At 56.2% G+C, this 13,094-nt stretch overlaps 1 protein-coding gene across 1 annotated transcript; it reads left to right on the top strand.

Annotated features, from left to right (window-relative positions):
- Positions 1-505: 505 nt before the first annotated feature.
- Positions 506-11,722, top strand: KANK3 (KN motif and ankyrin repeat domains 3). The gene is made up of 11 exons (XM_007953718.1): positions 506-539; positions 1,844-2,625; positions 2,686-3,166; positions 3,253-3,352; positions 3,544-3,747; positions 3,820-3,904; positions 4,347-4,563; positions 9,987-10,129; positions 10,263-10,463; positions 10,540-10,638; positions 11,627-11,722. Exons 1-11 carry the CDS (start codon positions 506-508, stop codon positions 11,720-11,722), a joined length of 2,442 nt encoding a protein of 813 aa, XP_007951909.1.
- Positions 11,723-13,094: the final 1,372 nt, after the last annotated feature.

Raw genomic sequence — 13,094 nt, 5'->3', positions numbered from 1 at the left:
TACTCTTGTTTTCTTAATTACCTTCCTCTCCACTCCTGAGGAGCTCTAGTGGAGTAGTGGTTAAAGCAGTCGGCTGCTAACCAAAAGGTCCCCAATTCAAACCCACCAGTTGCTAGGTGGGAGAAAGATGTGGCAGTGGCTTCTAAAGATTGACAGCCTTGGAAACCCTATGGGGCAGTTAGTTTTCTGCCATTGATCACTATGACTTGGAATTGACTCCAAAGCAGTGGGTTTGGGTTTGGTTTTCTTCTGCCTCTTTCTGCTCTGCAGATGGAGGCCTGGCACTTGGGGATCCCTGTGGTCACCCAATCCAAAGTTTCAGAGCCTCTTAAGGGGGAGGGAGACTCTTGCATCTGTTTACTTAGACTTGATGACTGACCCCAGGGGCCTTCCCAGGACAGGTAGGGCCCAGATCATATGGTGTCAGGTAGGAGCTGGGCAACCCTACCCTTACCCCCCCTGGGGGCATTTTTTCAGGGTGTGTCTGGCGGCTGCTCCAGGAACCATGGCCAAGTTTGTCCTGAATCAGAACCTGTCCGGTGAGTGTACAAGATGGACACGTGTGTGCACAGATCCATACTTGGTGCCCGTGTGTGTGGACACAGCCCTGTCATGTCCCTCCTCCACACAGTGGCCAGAGGGGCCTCTCTAAACGTCCAGGGGATAATGTCACGTTCCTGCTTAAAACCTGACTATGGTGCCCTGTCACATGTGAAGTAAAATTCCAACTCTTCATGGTGGCCCACAGGGCCCTGCGTGGGGTCCTGCCCACCTTCCAGCTCCTCTCCCCTCTCCCTTCATGTTGCTCTGACACCCAGCCTCCTCCACGCTGTGGGGTCCTGCCCACCTCTCCGGCTCCTCTCCCCTCTCCCTTCATATTGCTCTGACACCCAGCCTCCTCCATGCTGTTATTCCAGCCCACTCAGCTCACTCTCACCAGGACCTTTCCTCCTGGGAACCTTGTGTCCCTAGCTGCTTCTTCCTCCATTTATAAGTCCCTTCTGGGAAACACCTCTGGTTAATGTCTATATCATCTTGCTGTTATTATTGGAGTCCCTGGGTGGTGTGGTTAACATGTTCAGCCACTAACTGGAACCAACTGGAATTGGCGGTTTGAACCAACTCACAGAGGTGCCTCAGAAGAAAGGCCTGGCCATCTACTTCCAAACAATCAGCCGCTGAAAACCCTGTGGAGCACAGCTCTACTCTGACACCCATGGGGTCACCAGGAGTTGGCATCGACTCCACGACAACTGGGTTGTTCTGGATTATGATCATTATGGCCCTCAGCGCCAGCTGAAGGAACTCTGCTGGTGCAGTAAGGCTTTTGGCTGCTAACCAAAAGGTCAGCAGTTGGAACCCACCAGCCTTTTGGAGGGAGAAAGATGAGGCAGTCAGCTTCCCAAAAGTTCACAGCCTTGGAAACCCTCTGGGGGCAGTTCTCTGTCCCATAGGGTCGCTATGCGTGGGAATCCACTCCACGCCATTTTTTTTTTGTTGTTGTTGTTTAGCACCATTTGAAATGATCATCTTAATTTATGTTGTAACACTATCCTCAAACAGAGGACAGAGGTGTTTGTCTTGCTCACTGCTGTGTACCAAGCCCTAGAAAAGTGCTTGACACATAGCAGACACTCAATAAACGTGCGCTTGCTGAATACCTGGGTGCAGACAGGCATGTGAGCCTTGGGTATGGGTGTGTACACACTGCAGCAGGTGTGCAGGGTTGAGCGTAAATGGAGAGATGCAGGCGCGTAGTGGGGCGTCAGGGCGCACCCCTGTTTTCTCCAATCTCTTGGGGTGTCCCTGGCCTGACGCTCCCCACACTCGGTACTGTCCGCAGACCTGGGCTGCCCTCGCCTGTGCCCGGGCCCAGCCGGGGGCGCCCGCAGCCCGAGCTCGCCCTACTCGGTGGAGACACCTTATGGCTTCCACCTGGACCTGGACTTCCTCAAGTATGTGGAGGAGCTGGAACGCGGGCCTGCCGTCTACCGCGCCCCAGGACCCCCGCTCGCGCGCCGCCCCCGCGCGGCTCGGCCCAGCCTGGGGGGCGCGCGTAGCCCGGGCACCTGGACATCCAGCGAGTCCCTAGCCAGTGACGACGGCGGTGCGCCGGGCGCGCCCCCGGGGCAATTGCTGCCGCCGCTGTCGCCACGGGCGCCCGCTCGAAACCCGCGCGTCGAGCACACGCTCTTGGAGACCAGCCGGTTGCTGGAGCTTGCACAGGCGCGTGAAAGCGCCCCCAGCCCCGGCCGCGAGGCGGCCCCACGCAGCCCGCGTGGGTCTGGTCGTAGCAGCCCCGCCCCCAGCCCCGCTCCCGCCCCCGCCTCCCCGGGCCCCGCCCAACTGCAGCTGGTGCGCGAGCAGATGGCAGTGGCGCTGCGGCGCCTGCGCGAGCTCGAGGAGCAGGCGCGCGCGCTTCCAGAGCTCCAAGAGCAGGTGCGTGCGCTGCGCGCCGAGAAGGCGAGGCTGCTGGCCGGGCGCGCGCTGTCCGATCCCGATGGGGAGGCCGAGGCGCGTCCGGCCAAGCTGGCCCAGCTACGGCGGCTCACCGAGCGTCTGGCCGCCTCCGAGCGCGGTGTCCGTGCCAGGGCCGGTCCCCGGGCCGACGGCCCCGACGGTTCGGTGGCCAGGCTCTGCGAGAGCACTCCCCAGGTCCCTGAAGCGACGCCCCAGCCCCAGGAGGCCGAGGCCGTGCCACAGACCCAGGAGGCCAGCGTAGAGGCAGCTCCCGAAACCCGAGAAAGCAGCGTGGAGGCGGCGCCAGAGACCCTGGAGGCCAGCGTGGAGGTGGTGCCAGAAACCCAGGAGGCCAGCGTGGAGGCGGCCCCCGAGACCGTCGAGGCGGACGCATGGGTGACAGAGGCGCTGCTCGGGCTACCCGAGGCCGCCGAACGCGAGTTGGAGCTGCTGCGCGCCGGCCTGGAGCATCAGCGCGGGGTGAGCGAGCTGCTGCGGGGTCGCCTGCGCGAGCTGGAGGAAGCCCGCGACACCGAGGAGGAGGAAGAGGTGGTGGCCAGGGCACAGCAGTGTGAGGCCGCCACCCAGACCCCGTGGGACTGCGCTGAGAAGGCCACGCAAACTGACTCCTTCCCGGACGTCCCCTCCCTGACGCCAGAGAGCCCGTCAGGGCCCGCGGAGGGGTCCCCGGCCGTGACGCCCAAGGGTGAGTCCCAGCCCCTCACTGCGCCCTGGTCTGCCCCTGCTGGCCATAGGCCCTGGACTCAGTGTATCCCTTTGCCCCCTCACCAGGCGTCCTCAAATCCATCATGAAGAAAAGAGACTGCGAACCTGGCTCCCAGCCCAGCCCCGGCCCCAAGAGTCTGCAGTTTGTTGGGGTCCTCAACGGAGAGTGAGCACCTTCCCCTCCCTGTGATAGCACCTGGGGGACCTAGATAGGGATTCGAATCCCAGCTCTGCCCCTCGCTGGCAGAGTGATCTTCAGTTTCCTCATCTGTAAAACGGGAACCGCGACCCTTGCCCACAGGACTCCGCTACAAGCCCCGGGGCAGGCTTAGTGGACGCTTCCCAACCTGCCCCCAGGTACGAGAGTTCCTCCAGTGAGGACGACAGCGACGGCGACAGCGAGGATGGCGCCGCCAAGCCCCCGCGGAGCAGCTCCTCGGGCTCGGGGGATGACAGCGGCGGGGGATCGGATTCGGGCCTGCCAGGCTCTCCCAGTGCCGGGGATGCCCGGGACTCCGTGGCAGAGGCGAAGGCGGAGCCCCAGCCCGGGGAGGAGGGAAGGTGAGTGGCGCTAGGCGCCCAGTCCCCGTGGTCCCCCGACTCCTCCTGAGCGTCCCCCCTCCTCCTCCGCAGGTGCGACCTGAGCCCGCGCTTGAGGGAGGCTCTGGAGGCGCTGCACCGGCAGCTGAGCCGACCCCGCGGTTTGACCCGCGATGGCGTGAGTGCAGGGCGTGGGGCTGGAGGGCCCTGCCCGGAGGGTCTCGCTGGCCCTACCACAGACCTCTCTGCCGCTCCTTTAGGGGGAGCGCGCAGATTTCCTAGAGGAGGAATTGGCAAGCCTCGTCCCCTCGCGCCCGGGATCCCCACTAACCCCAGGCTCTCCAAAGGGACCGCGCCTGGGCACACAGCTTACCTTCCCCGGGTTTCCCATAACGGCCCGCCCCAACCCCAATCCCGGATCCGCCACAGACAGCGCTCTCTGCCGTCCTCCCTCCAGGTTCTCTCGCAGCCACGGACTCTACCTCCTCCCCGAAATGGGTGCGATCTCCCATGCCCCGCCCCCAGACAAACAGTGACCAAAGGCCGCCCCAGTACAGTTCCCAGGCACCCTGCCTCTGTCCCTGGATTATAATCAAGCGCTTTCCCCACTGTCCCGGCAGGGCGTGGCGCGCCTGGTGGCCCAGGAGTGGTTTCGAGTTTCCAGCCAGCGGCGCTCTCAGGCGGCACCCGTGGCCGCTGTGCTGGGCGCGGTGGCGCGCCTGGGACCCGAGCTGCTGGCACACGTGGTGAACTTGGCAGATGGCAACGGGAACACGGCCCTGCACTACAGCGTGTCCCATGGGAACTTGGCCATTGCCAGCCTGCTGCTGGATACGGGTCAGCGCTAAGGAGGGTTGGGAGAGCGGGGTCATAGTAGGGGGAGACGAGGAGAGGGCCTGGGCAGGACGGTGCTGGGGAAACTTGAAGAAAGGCACAGAGAGGCAGACCAGGAACAGGGCACCGCTGTACCCATCATCGCCCTCCCGGGAGTTACAGAATTCAGGGATCAGTTCCCAGGGGCCTTTTGACACCTCCACACCCCAATTCTACCCTGACCCACCTCCCACTTTGTGGAAGAGGGAATTAGGGATTGGGCAGACCTCCCCACCCTCTCCCCCCAAAACCACAGCGCCATCAAACACATTCTAACTCCTAGTGACCGTATGGGACAGAGTGGGAATGCCCCATAGGGTTTCTAAGATTGAGTCTTTACGGAAGCAAAACCCAAACAAAACCACTCTCTTAGAATCTATTCCGACTCACAGCGCCCCTAGAGGACGGAGTGGAACCACCCCACAGGTTTTCTAAGGCTGTAAGTCTTGAGGGACGGAGACTGCCACGTTTTTCTTTCTCCCGTGGAGCGGTTTGGTGAGCGTGAACTACCAGCTTTTTGGTTAGCAGCCTGAATGATTTAACCATTGCACCACCAGAGCTTCTAGGCAAACCTCCGTTGAGGGGAATTACTTAACTGCAAACAGCTTCAGCTCATCTGTGGAATGAGCGCCTGTAATACTGTGGAAAGCAGTGCCAGGCACATACTAGAAGGTCAGTAAATGTCACCAGCAGCTGTGCCCAGGGCCCTCCCATGCCCTCGGTCCTGAATCTCCAGCCGTGGCAGTGACCTTTTTCCTCAGCCCCCATGTCCTGCCACCCACCTCTGCTCCAGCCTAAGGGGAAATACTGCTTAGGGCTCTAACTCTCCTCTCAGGGCAGCACTACTGGCCGGCTGTACTAGCTCCATCTGACTGGTGTCAATCACCTGCCTCCTGCTTGCCCAGCCTCCACTTCAGCTCTCCCCCGCCCCCTAGCAGATTAAAAAAAAATTGCAACCGAGTCGATTCCGACTCATTGCGACCTCTCCTTTGGCTTCCAGGGCGGTAACTCTTTATGGAAGTAGATTGCCCAGTCTTTCTTCCACGGAGTGGCTAGTGGGTTTGAACTGCCAACTTTCTGGTTAGCGGTCAGATGCCTTAGGCACTACGCCACCAGCGCTCCTTCCCCTCCTCCTGTAGTTGTTGTTATGTGCCGTCGAGTCGGACCTGACTCTTTGCGACCTCTCCTTGGGTTTCTGAGGCAGTATCACTACGGAAGTAGATTGCCCCATCTTCTTTCCGAGGAGTGGCTGGTGGGTTTGAACCGCCAGACTTCTGGTTAGCAGTCAAGTGCCTTAGGCACTATGCTACCAGAGCTCCTTCTCCTCCCCTCCTCCTAGCAGATTAAAAACAAACACAAAAATCACTGCCACTGAGTCTACTCCAACACATAGCGACCCCCATTGAGTTTCCAAGGTGATACACCTTCACGGAAGTAGATTGCCCCATCTTCCTACACACACCCAGGTGTCGCTGAGTCCATCGATATTGACCGAGAGCCTGCTGTGGACAAGGTGCAGCTGCTTTTCCCAGGGGACACACAGCACAGGGATGGCAGAGGTGGACAGATCACTGCCCTCCAGGAACCCCGCTGGGTGTCCTCTTTCAGGTTTAGGAACCCCTGGAGCCTGAGGGTGGGACGTCTCCCATCCCTGTAGCTCTTGGTGAACTGGAGACAGCACAGCTGCTCTGGGCTGGACAGACAGCTGGGCCTTGGGAGGAGGGGACAAGGAATGAACTCAGCAGGTATTTCCTGGGCATCGCCTGTGATCCAGAGTGCTGGGGCTTCTGCAATGGCCACGTGGGCACAGGATCACTGGTCATCACTAGAGGGCCCAGGCTCCGTAGACCAATTACCATTAACAGTCGGACTGATCCCGGCTCATGGCGACCCCACGTGCATCAGAGTAGAACTGTGTGCTCTGTCAGGTTTTCAATGGATGATTTTTTGGGAAGGAAATTGCCAGACTTTTCTTCCAAGGTACCTCTGGGTGGGTTTGAATCACCAGCTTTTTAGTTAGCAGCCAAGTGTGTGAACTGTTTGCACCCCCAGGCTCCTTTAGAAAAAGCAAGCCCATTGCCAAGTGCAGTCGATTCTAACTCATAGCCACTCTATAAGAATTGCCCCAAACGGTTTCCAAGGCTGTAAATCTTTACACAAGCAGACTGCCCCATTTTCCTCCCATGGAGTAGCTGGTGGATTTGAACTGCTGGCCTTTTGATTCGCAGGCCCCCTTGATTCCCTGCATTCTTACCCCCCACTCAGCTTCAAACAACCCCAGTCAGCTTTACTCACGCGACCCCCTCTCCTGGGCCCTCTGGTTCTCACCTTGGTCATTACCAACAACTCCTCTGCCCCACCCGCTAGCTCTAACATAACTCTACCTCTCTCCTCTCCCAAAATAATAATTAAAAAACCCACTGCAGTCAATTTGATTCCAACTCATAGCCACCCCCATTGGGTTTCCAAGGCTGTAAATTTTTGCAAAAGTAGATTGCATCATCTTCCTCCCAAGGAGCAGCTGGTAGGTTGGAACTGCTGATATTCCAGTTAGCAGCCAAATGCCTTACCCACTTTACCATCAGGCCTCCCCTCTCCCAGGACCCTTCTAATTGTTCTTGAGCCCAGGGCCTGGAAGTAGCTGTGTCTGCCTTGCTTTTTTTCCTGCATTTTCAGAACTTTCCCCCTCCTCTTCCCCAAACCTCTTGCTTGGAGCATCTTGTCCTGGATCAGACCTCTATCTCCTCCTACCTGCCTGGCTGCCATCTCCTCCAACTTCAAGTCACTCCTCATTTCTCATTTCTTTAGCTCCTGGCCCCTTCACCCTGGTCCTTGGCCATTCAGTGTCCTCATGGATGATCTTCCAACCTCCTAGACTTCTCATACCTTGACCTGCTCCCCTTCCTTGACCTTGAACTCTGCCCCACATCAGCCTTACACGTCCAAGGTCACCCTGGCCCTTGGTGTCACCAGTACCTGCACCCCTTCCATAACTCATTTTCCAGTACTTCTCTCATCTCCCAATTTCTCAGCTGTCTCCAGTTCCAACGCTCCTTGGAGCTCATGGGACAATCATCCATTGCTCCCACCCCTTTTCACTGTGTCCTTGTGTCCTTACTCCCTGCTCATCCTCCTCTGGTGTAAGTTCACTAACTCTCCTTTAATGTGCACTTTCAAACCCCACCACAGGCCTCTCACCTCACTCTGCTCACCTGGTATATCCTGGTGTGCACCTAGAAGATTTAGCCAAGCAAGATCTCAGGGCTGCTAGGAGGGAGTAAAGGAAAGGGAGGAGCTGAGGGGTCCCTGGCTAGTTGGCAGAGACTCCACTTCGGTTATTTCTGTATGTCCTCCTCCCCATCTCAATACCTCCACTAGTGTCACAGAGGCTTGTGGGGGAATTAACACTTGGACAGCATGGCCACACAATTGGGGGGATGCCTCCCATTTAGAAAAAAATATTTTCCCCCCATTTTTGATACCACTTAACCCTTTTACTCCTCAGTCCTCCATCTCAGATTCTCCACTGATTAGGATATCCATTCCATAACTTTGATCCAGCTCCTTTACCCAACCCCCTATCTTTCCCTCCCATCCATTCATCTCCCCAAACTGTCCTTATCCTCAGAGCTTTGAGTGGTGGTGGGGAGACAGGCATTCAGTCACTCCAGCAGAGGTAGGTGCTGTGAAGTAGAGGGTGGGAATGGTAACAGAATTGACCCCAGAGGAAGCTGAGCTAATTCTCTTGTTCATTGTGAAAGAATGAGCAGTATTACTTAGGTTGAGGGTGAAGAGGGTATTTTAGAGAACAGAAGTTAGATAACACTGTGACTCCTATGAGGCCATGGTGGACAATGGGCTGTGTTCCAGGACCCACAGGGAAATGTGAAGGTTTTAAGTAGCTAGGTGATGGAGCCAAACTTCTTTTAAACTGCTGCTTTCGGCTGAAGCAGATGCAGACCAGGGTGGCTCAGATCTCCAGGAGAACACCCATGGTGGCTTGGATGAGGTTGGTGGTAGTTGCTTTGGAGTCAATTCTGACTCATGGTGACCCCATGTCTGTCAGAGTAGAAAGAGCTGTGCTCCATAGTCTTCAGAAGCTAACTGCCAGACCTGTCTTCCAAGGTGCCTCTGGTAGGGTGTGAACTGCCAATTTTACAGCTAGTAGTTGAGCACTTACTCATTTGTGCCCCCTGGGGACTCTGGATGAGGGTGGTAGTCATGAAAACAAATATCCATTCAGTCAATAAACAAATGTTTACTGAGTGCCTACTATATATCAAAAGGATCTCTGATGGTGCAGTGGCTAGGCGACCAGCTACTAACCAGAAAGTCAGCAGTTCAAAGCCACCGGCCACTACTCAGGAGAAAGATGTGGACGTCTGCTTCTATAAAAGATTCACAGCCTTGGGGACCCTGTGGATCATGCTACGGGTTTGAATCCACTTAATGACTTATGTTTTTTGGCTTACTACATGTCAGGAGGAGCTCTGGTGGCATAGTGTCTAAGGCATTTGACTGCTAACCAGAAGGCTGGCAGTTCAAACCTGCCAGCCACTCTTTGGATGGAAGGTTGGGCAATCTACTTCATAGTGATACTGCCTCGGAAACCCAAGGAGGTGTCACTATGAGTTGGATCTGACTCGACGGCAGTGCATTTGATTCGGTTTTGGTACATGTCAGGGACTGTTCCAAGTAACAAGGCTTACAGTAGTGGACAAAATCCAGTTCTTCCCCTTATGGGTGAAGGACAGAAAAGCAAAGCTGATGAACAAAATATGGTTCAAATGCCATGGTGAAAATTAAACAGTGAAGGTTTCACTGAGGTGAGCAAAACTTGGAAGGTGAGGGAGGAGCCATGTTGATGTTGGAAGAATGTTCAAGGCAGAGGGGACAGCAACGCATGACCAACTGTGACTATCTGTGATGTGATCAGATAACTACTGTCTTGATTAGTGTTGCTATTGCAAATACAAGTGGGTGGCTTTAATGGACAGAAATGTATTTTCTCAGGGTTCAGGCTCTAGGTCTGAATTCAGGGTGCTGGCTTGAGAGGAAGGCTGTCCGCTCTGGGGCAAAATCCTCATCTCAGCTTCTCTGGCCCCAGATTCTCAGTCCCTTGGCATGTGGCACCCATCTCCTCCCTTGTGCTTTCTTCTCTCTCTCTCGAAAACCATTAGGTTTAAGTCCCACCCTGCAGATGGAATGTCATTCAAAGAAAGCTCTAGTCCTAAATGGGATCACAGCCACAGGGACAGGGGTTAGGATGCTGTGTTTCCTGGGAGACAAAGGATGGAGGCAGGAGAGAGAGCCGCCATGTTAGGAACTGAACCAGGTAGGGCTGAGGGTCTTGCTTCTTGGCCGACAGCCCCATTCCTCTCTCCCAGGGGTCTGTGAGGTGGATCGCCAGAATCGAGCTGGCTACTCGGCCCCTATGCTGGCTGCACTCACCAACGTGGGCCGGGAGGAGGGCATGGCTGTGGTCGAGCGGCTCTTCCACATGGGTGATGTCAATGCCAAGGCCAGCCAGGTACGTGGATACCTCCATCTGATCCCAGAACCCCGTCGGGGGGAGATCACTTCACTGAGGAAACTGACCCCAGCCCCTGACCTCTTACTCCAGAGCCCACCTCAGCCCTATCCCCTTCCTTCTCCACTCTCAGACAGGGCAGACGGCTCTCATGCTGGCCATCAGCCATGGCCGCCAGGATATGGTGGCGGCCCTGCTGGCGTGTGGGGCTGATGTGAACATACAAGATGCAGATGGGGCCACGGCACTGATGTGCGCCAGCGAGTACGGGCGCCTGGACACTGTCCGGTTGCTGCTGGCCCAGCCGGGCTGCGACCCTGCCATCCTAGATCACGTGAGCCACTGTGAGGGCTGGTGAGGTGGAGGCCACGCTGTGGCTCAGGGACCTGACTGTCCTTCATGCCTCCCAGGAGGGCACCAGTGCCCTGGCCATCGCCCTGGAAGCCGAGCAAGAGGAGGTGGCTGCCCTGCTGCACGCCCACCTGAGCTCAGGCCAGCCTGGGCCCTCGGTAAGTGCAGCCCCCAGGCCCCCAAACAGCCTCTACTGCAAGCCTTCAGTTTGGGGGTGATTGCCAGCTGTGCCCCAGAAGGGGCCTCCCTGCCTGCTCCCTCAGGAGAACACCAAGGGTAGGGAACCTGTGTTTAAAGTTCAGCGTGGCTGGAATCTGACGTTTAACCAGCAGAATGCCCACTAGAAAGAGGCAGTCTATACTCCGAGGCCTCAAGAGGGGACACCACCAGCTAAGTCTACACAGAATGGAGCTAATTAAGTCATAGCTCAGTACTGAAACCCATCAGCAAGTCTCCCCTACCTACCACCAGCCGCTGCAGATCCCGACCCATGGAACCCCATGGGTGTCAGAGCAGAACTGTGTTCTGGAGGGTTTGCAATGGCTGATTTTCAGAAGTAGGCTGCCAGGTCTTTCTCTGGAGGTGCCTTTGGGCAGACTCTAACCACCAAACTTTTGGTTATCAGTGCAGCACACTAACCATTTGCTCCTATCAAATGAAAAAAGAAACTTGTTGCATTAGGCAGGCTTTGGGGAGATGCAGGTGCCAGCAAGTCAGAGCTTCAGGACTGGAAATGGGGGTGATGTCAGCGAGCAGCAGGGAAGGGGCCAGGTGTGGGAGCAGAACACAGGGATGTGACCCCAGGAGGGAGAGGCTTGTCCTCCCATGGGAAGTACCCAGCTGTTCTTATCGCTCTCACCATGAAACTCATTCAACCACCCGTCCTCACCCCACTTTAGATTCGGGGATGGAGATGCAAAGGTGAAGCGCCTTGTTCATGAGGTAGTGGCAGACGGGGTTCCAGACCAGGCAGCCTGGCTCACCACCAAAAAAGGATGGGGGTCCTTTTAGGAGAAGGGGCAAGATCTACACTAGGTTGATGGCTCCTGAATCTGAGGGGCTGGAAACCCCAGTGTCCTGCAGGAGGAAGAAAGCAGTAGGGGACTCCTCCCTCCTTCTTTCTCCAGTCACCTGACTCCCCCGCAGCCACAGCTGAAGAAGGACGCAGGGACAGTGGAGAGGACTCCCAGGCTCAGTGATGGGCCCAGTGCACTGGACCTGGCCTTGGGGGTCTCCCTTTAGCCCCCAGCAGCCTCTAGAGCACAGCTGGGGCCAGGAGTCTCTATCCTGATGCCAGTCTAGCCCCACAGGAAGGTTGTTTTGGTGTTGGTGAAGGGCTCACCCTGGACCCGTGGTGGGGGCAGGCTGACAGCCCCTGGTTCCCCATCCCCTGTCCTCTTTCTTAATAAAACATCCTTACTAAGACTGTGTCTTGTTTGGGGTCACAGAGACACATGGATGCTTCCTTCTCAAAAAAGAATATAAAGAATATGATTGTCACTGAACTGTATACATTTTAAAAAAAACATTAAACACATATGTGTCATCAATTGCTGTCAAGTCAGTTCCGACTCATGACCCCATGTACCAAAGAACAGTCCCATGCCATTTTCACAATCACTGGTACTGATGGCACGGTTTTCACCATCATAGCAACACACAAACCACCACAGCAGGACACACTGACAGATGCGTGGTAGGCATATATATTTACTGTTGTTTTAAAAAAATCATAACAGCTTTTAAAAAAAGGAAAATGTCCCATCAGAGGATACTCCTCCCTCTAGATTTCCAAAGTCACCACCTGGGGGCCACACAGTAGTATTGTATACTTACTGCAACCCTAATCTGGTGAGTTTGGGTTTTTTTTTAAGTCTGGCAACACAGAAAGGAATCCCATTTACATACAACATAAACGCTTTATTGACAATTGTAGATCATCCTATTGGCCAAGTAGTCAGCAAGACATCCAGGACCTGTAAACAGATCCAAGCATGAGAACTCAGGCCACTGCCCTTTAGACAGACCCTATTGTGTATCATTTCATAGGGAACCTACATAGCAGAGTAAAACTGCCCCATACGGTTTTCTGGGCTGTGATCTTTACACAATCAGATTGCCAGGTCTTTTCTCCCACGGACAGGCTGGTTCTCACCACTGATCGTATTGGCCAAATGTTTAACAGTGGCCCCAGGCTAAGCCTCTCCCGGTGTCAGTTTCAGCAGAAACTGCCAAGGCCCTCTCCCCTACCCCTGGGCTTAGCGAAGCTTTCCCTCCGCTAGCCAATAGTCCACAAGGGCCTGCCCTCTGCTCCCTCATCCCAGTCCTGCACCCACCGGCAGTAGCCTCAGCGAAGCCTCCGGGCCTCTCGCTCTGACTCCAAAAGGGTGAGCACGTCGCCCTCGCGCACCGGGCCTTTCACGTTGCGGATGATGGAGCGGCTCGTGTCGTCCATGAACTCCACACGCACCTACGGCCCCGCCGGGGGAAGAGGGAGGAGTGAGGGCGGGCCGAGGATGGGCACCGCGGGGTGGGGAGTTACTGGGACTTGGAGGCTGCGTCGGGGCTCGGACCGCGGCCGGAAGGGTCCCAGGACTCCGGGACGAGTCGTGGG

This window comes from Orycteropus afer, unplaced genomic scaffold, assembly GCF_000298275.1.
Source record: "Orycteropus afer afer isolate SDZICR_OR568_19922 unplaced genomic scaffold, OryAfe1.0 scaffold00405, whole genome shotgun sequence".
In the NCBI taxonomy this organism is placed as follows: domain Eukaryota; kingdom Metazoa; phylum Chordata; class Mammalia; order Tubulidentata; family Orycteropodidae; genus Orycteropus; species Orycteropus afer.
The sequence above is the reverse complement of the archived record's forward strand: the minus strand, read 5'-3'. Positions and strand labels throughout refer to the sequence as shown.

Excerpts from the sequence above, each read along its gene's own strand:
- KANK3 (XM_007953718.1), top strand. The coding sequence starts at position 506 with ATGGCCAAGTTTGTCCTGAATCAGAACCTGTCCG. Across the intron at positions 2,626-2,685 it reads CCGACGGCCCCGACGGTTCG|GCCGAGGCCGTGCCACAGAC; the intron begins GTGGCCAGGCTC and ends CAGCCCCAGGAG. Across the intron at positions 10,464-10,539 it reads ACCCTGCCATCCTAGATCAC|GAGGGCACCAGTGCCCTGGC; the intron begins GTGAGCCACTGT and ends CATGCCTCCCAG.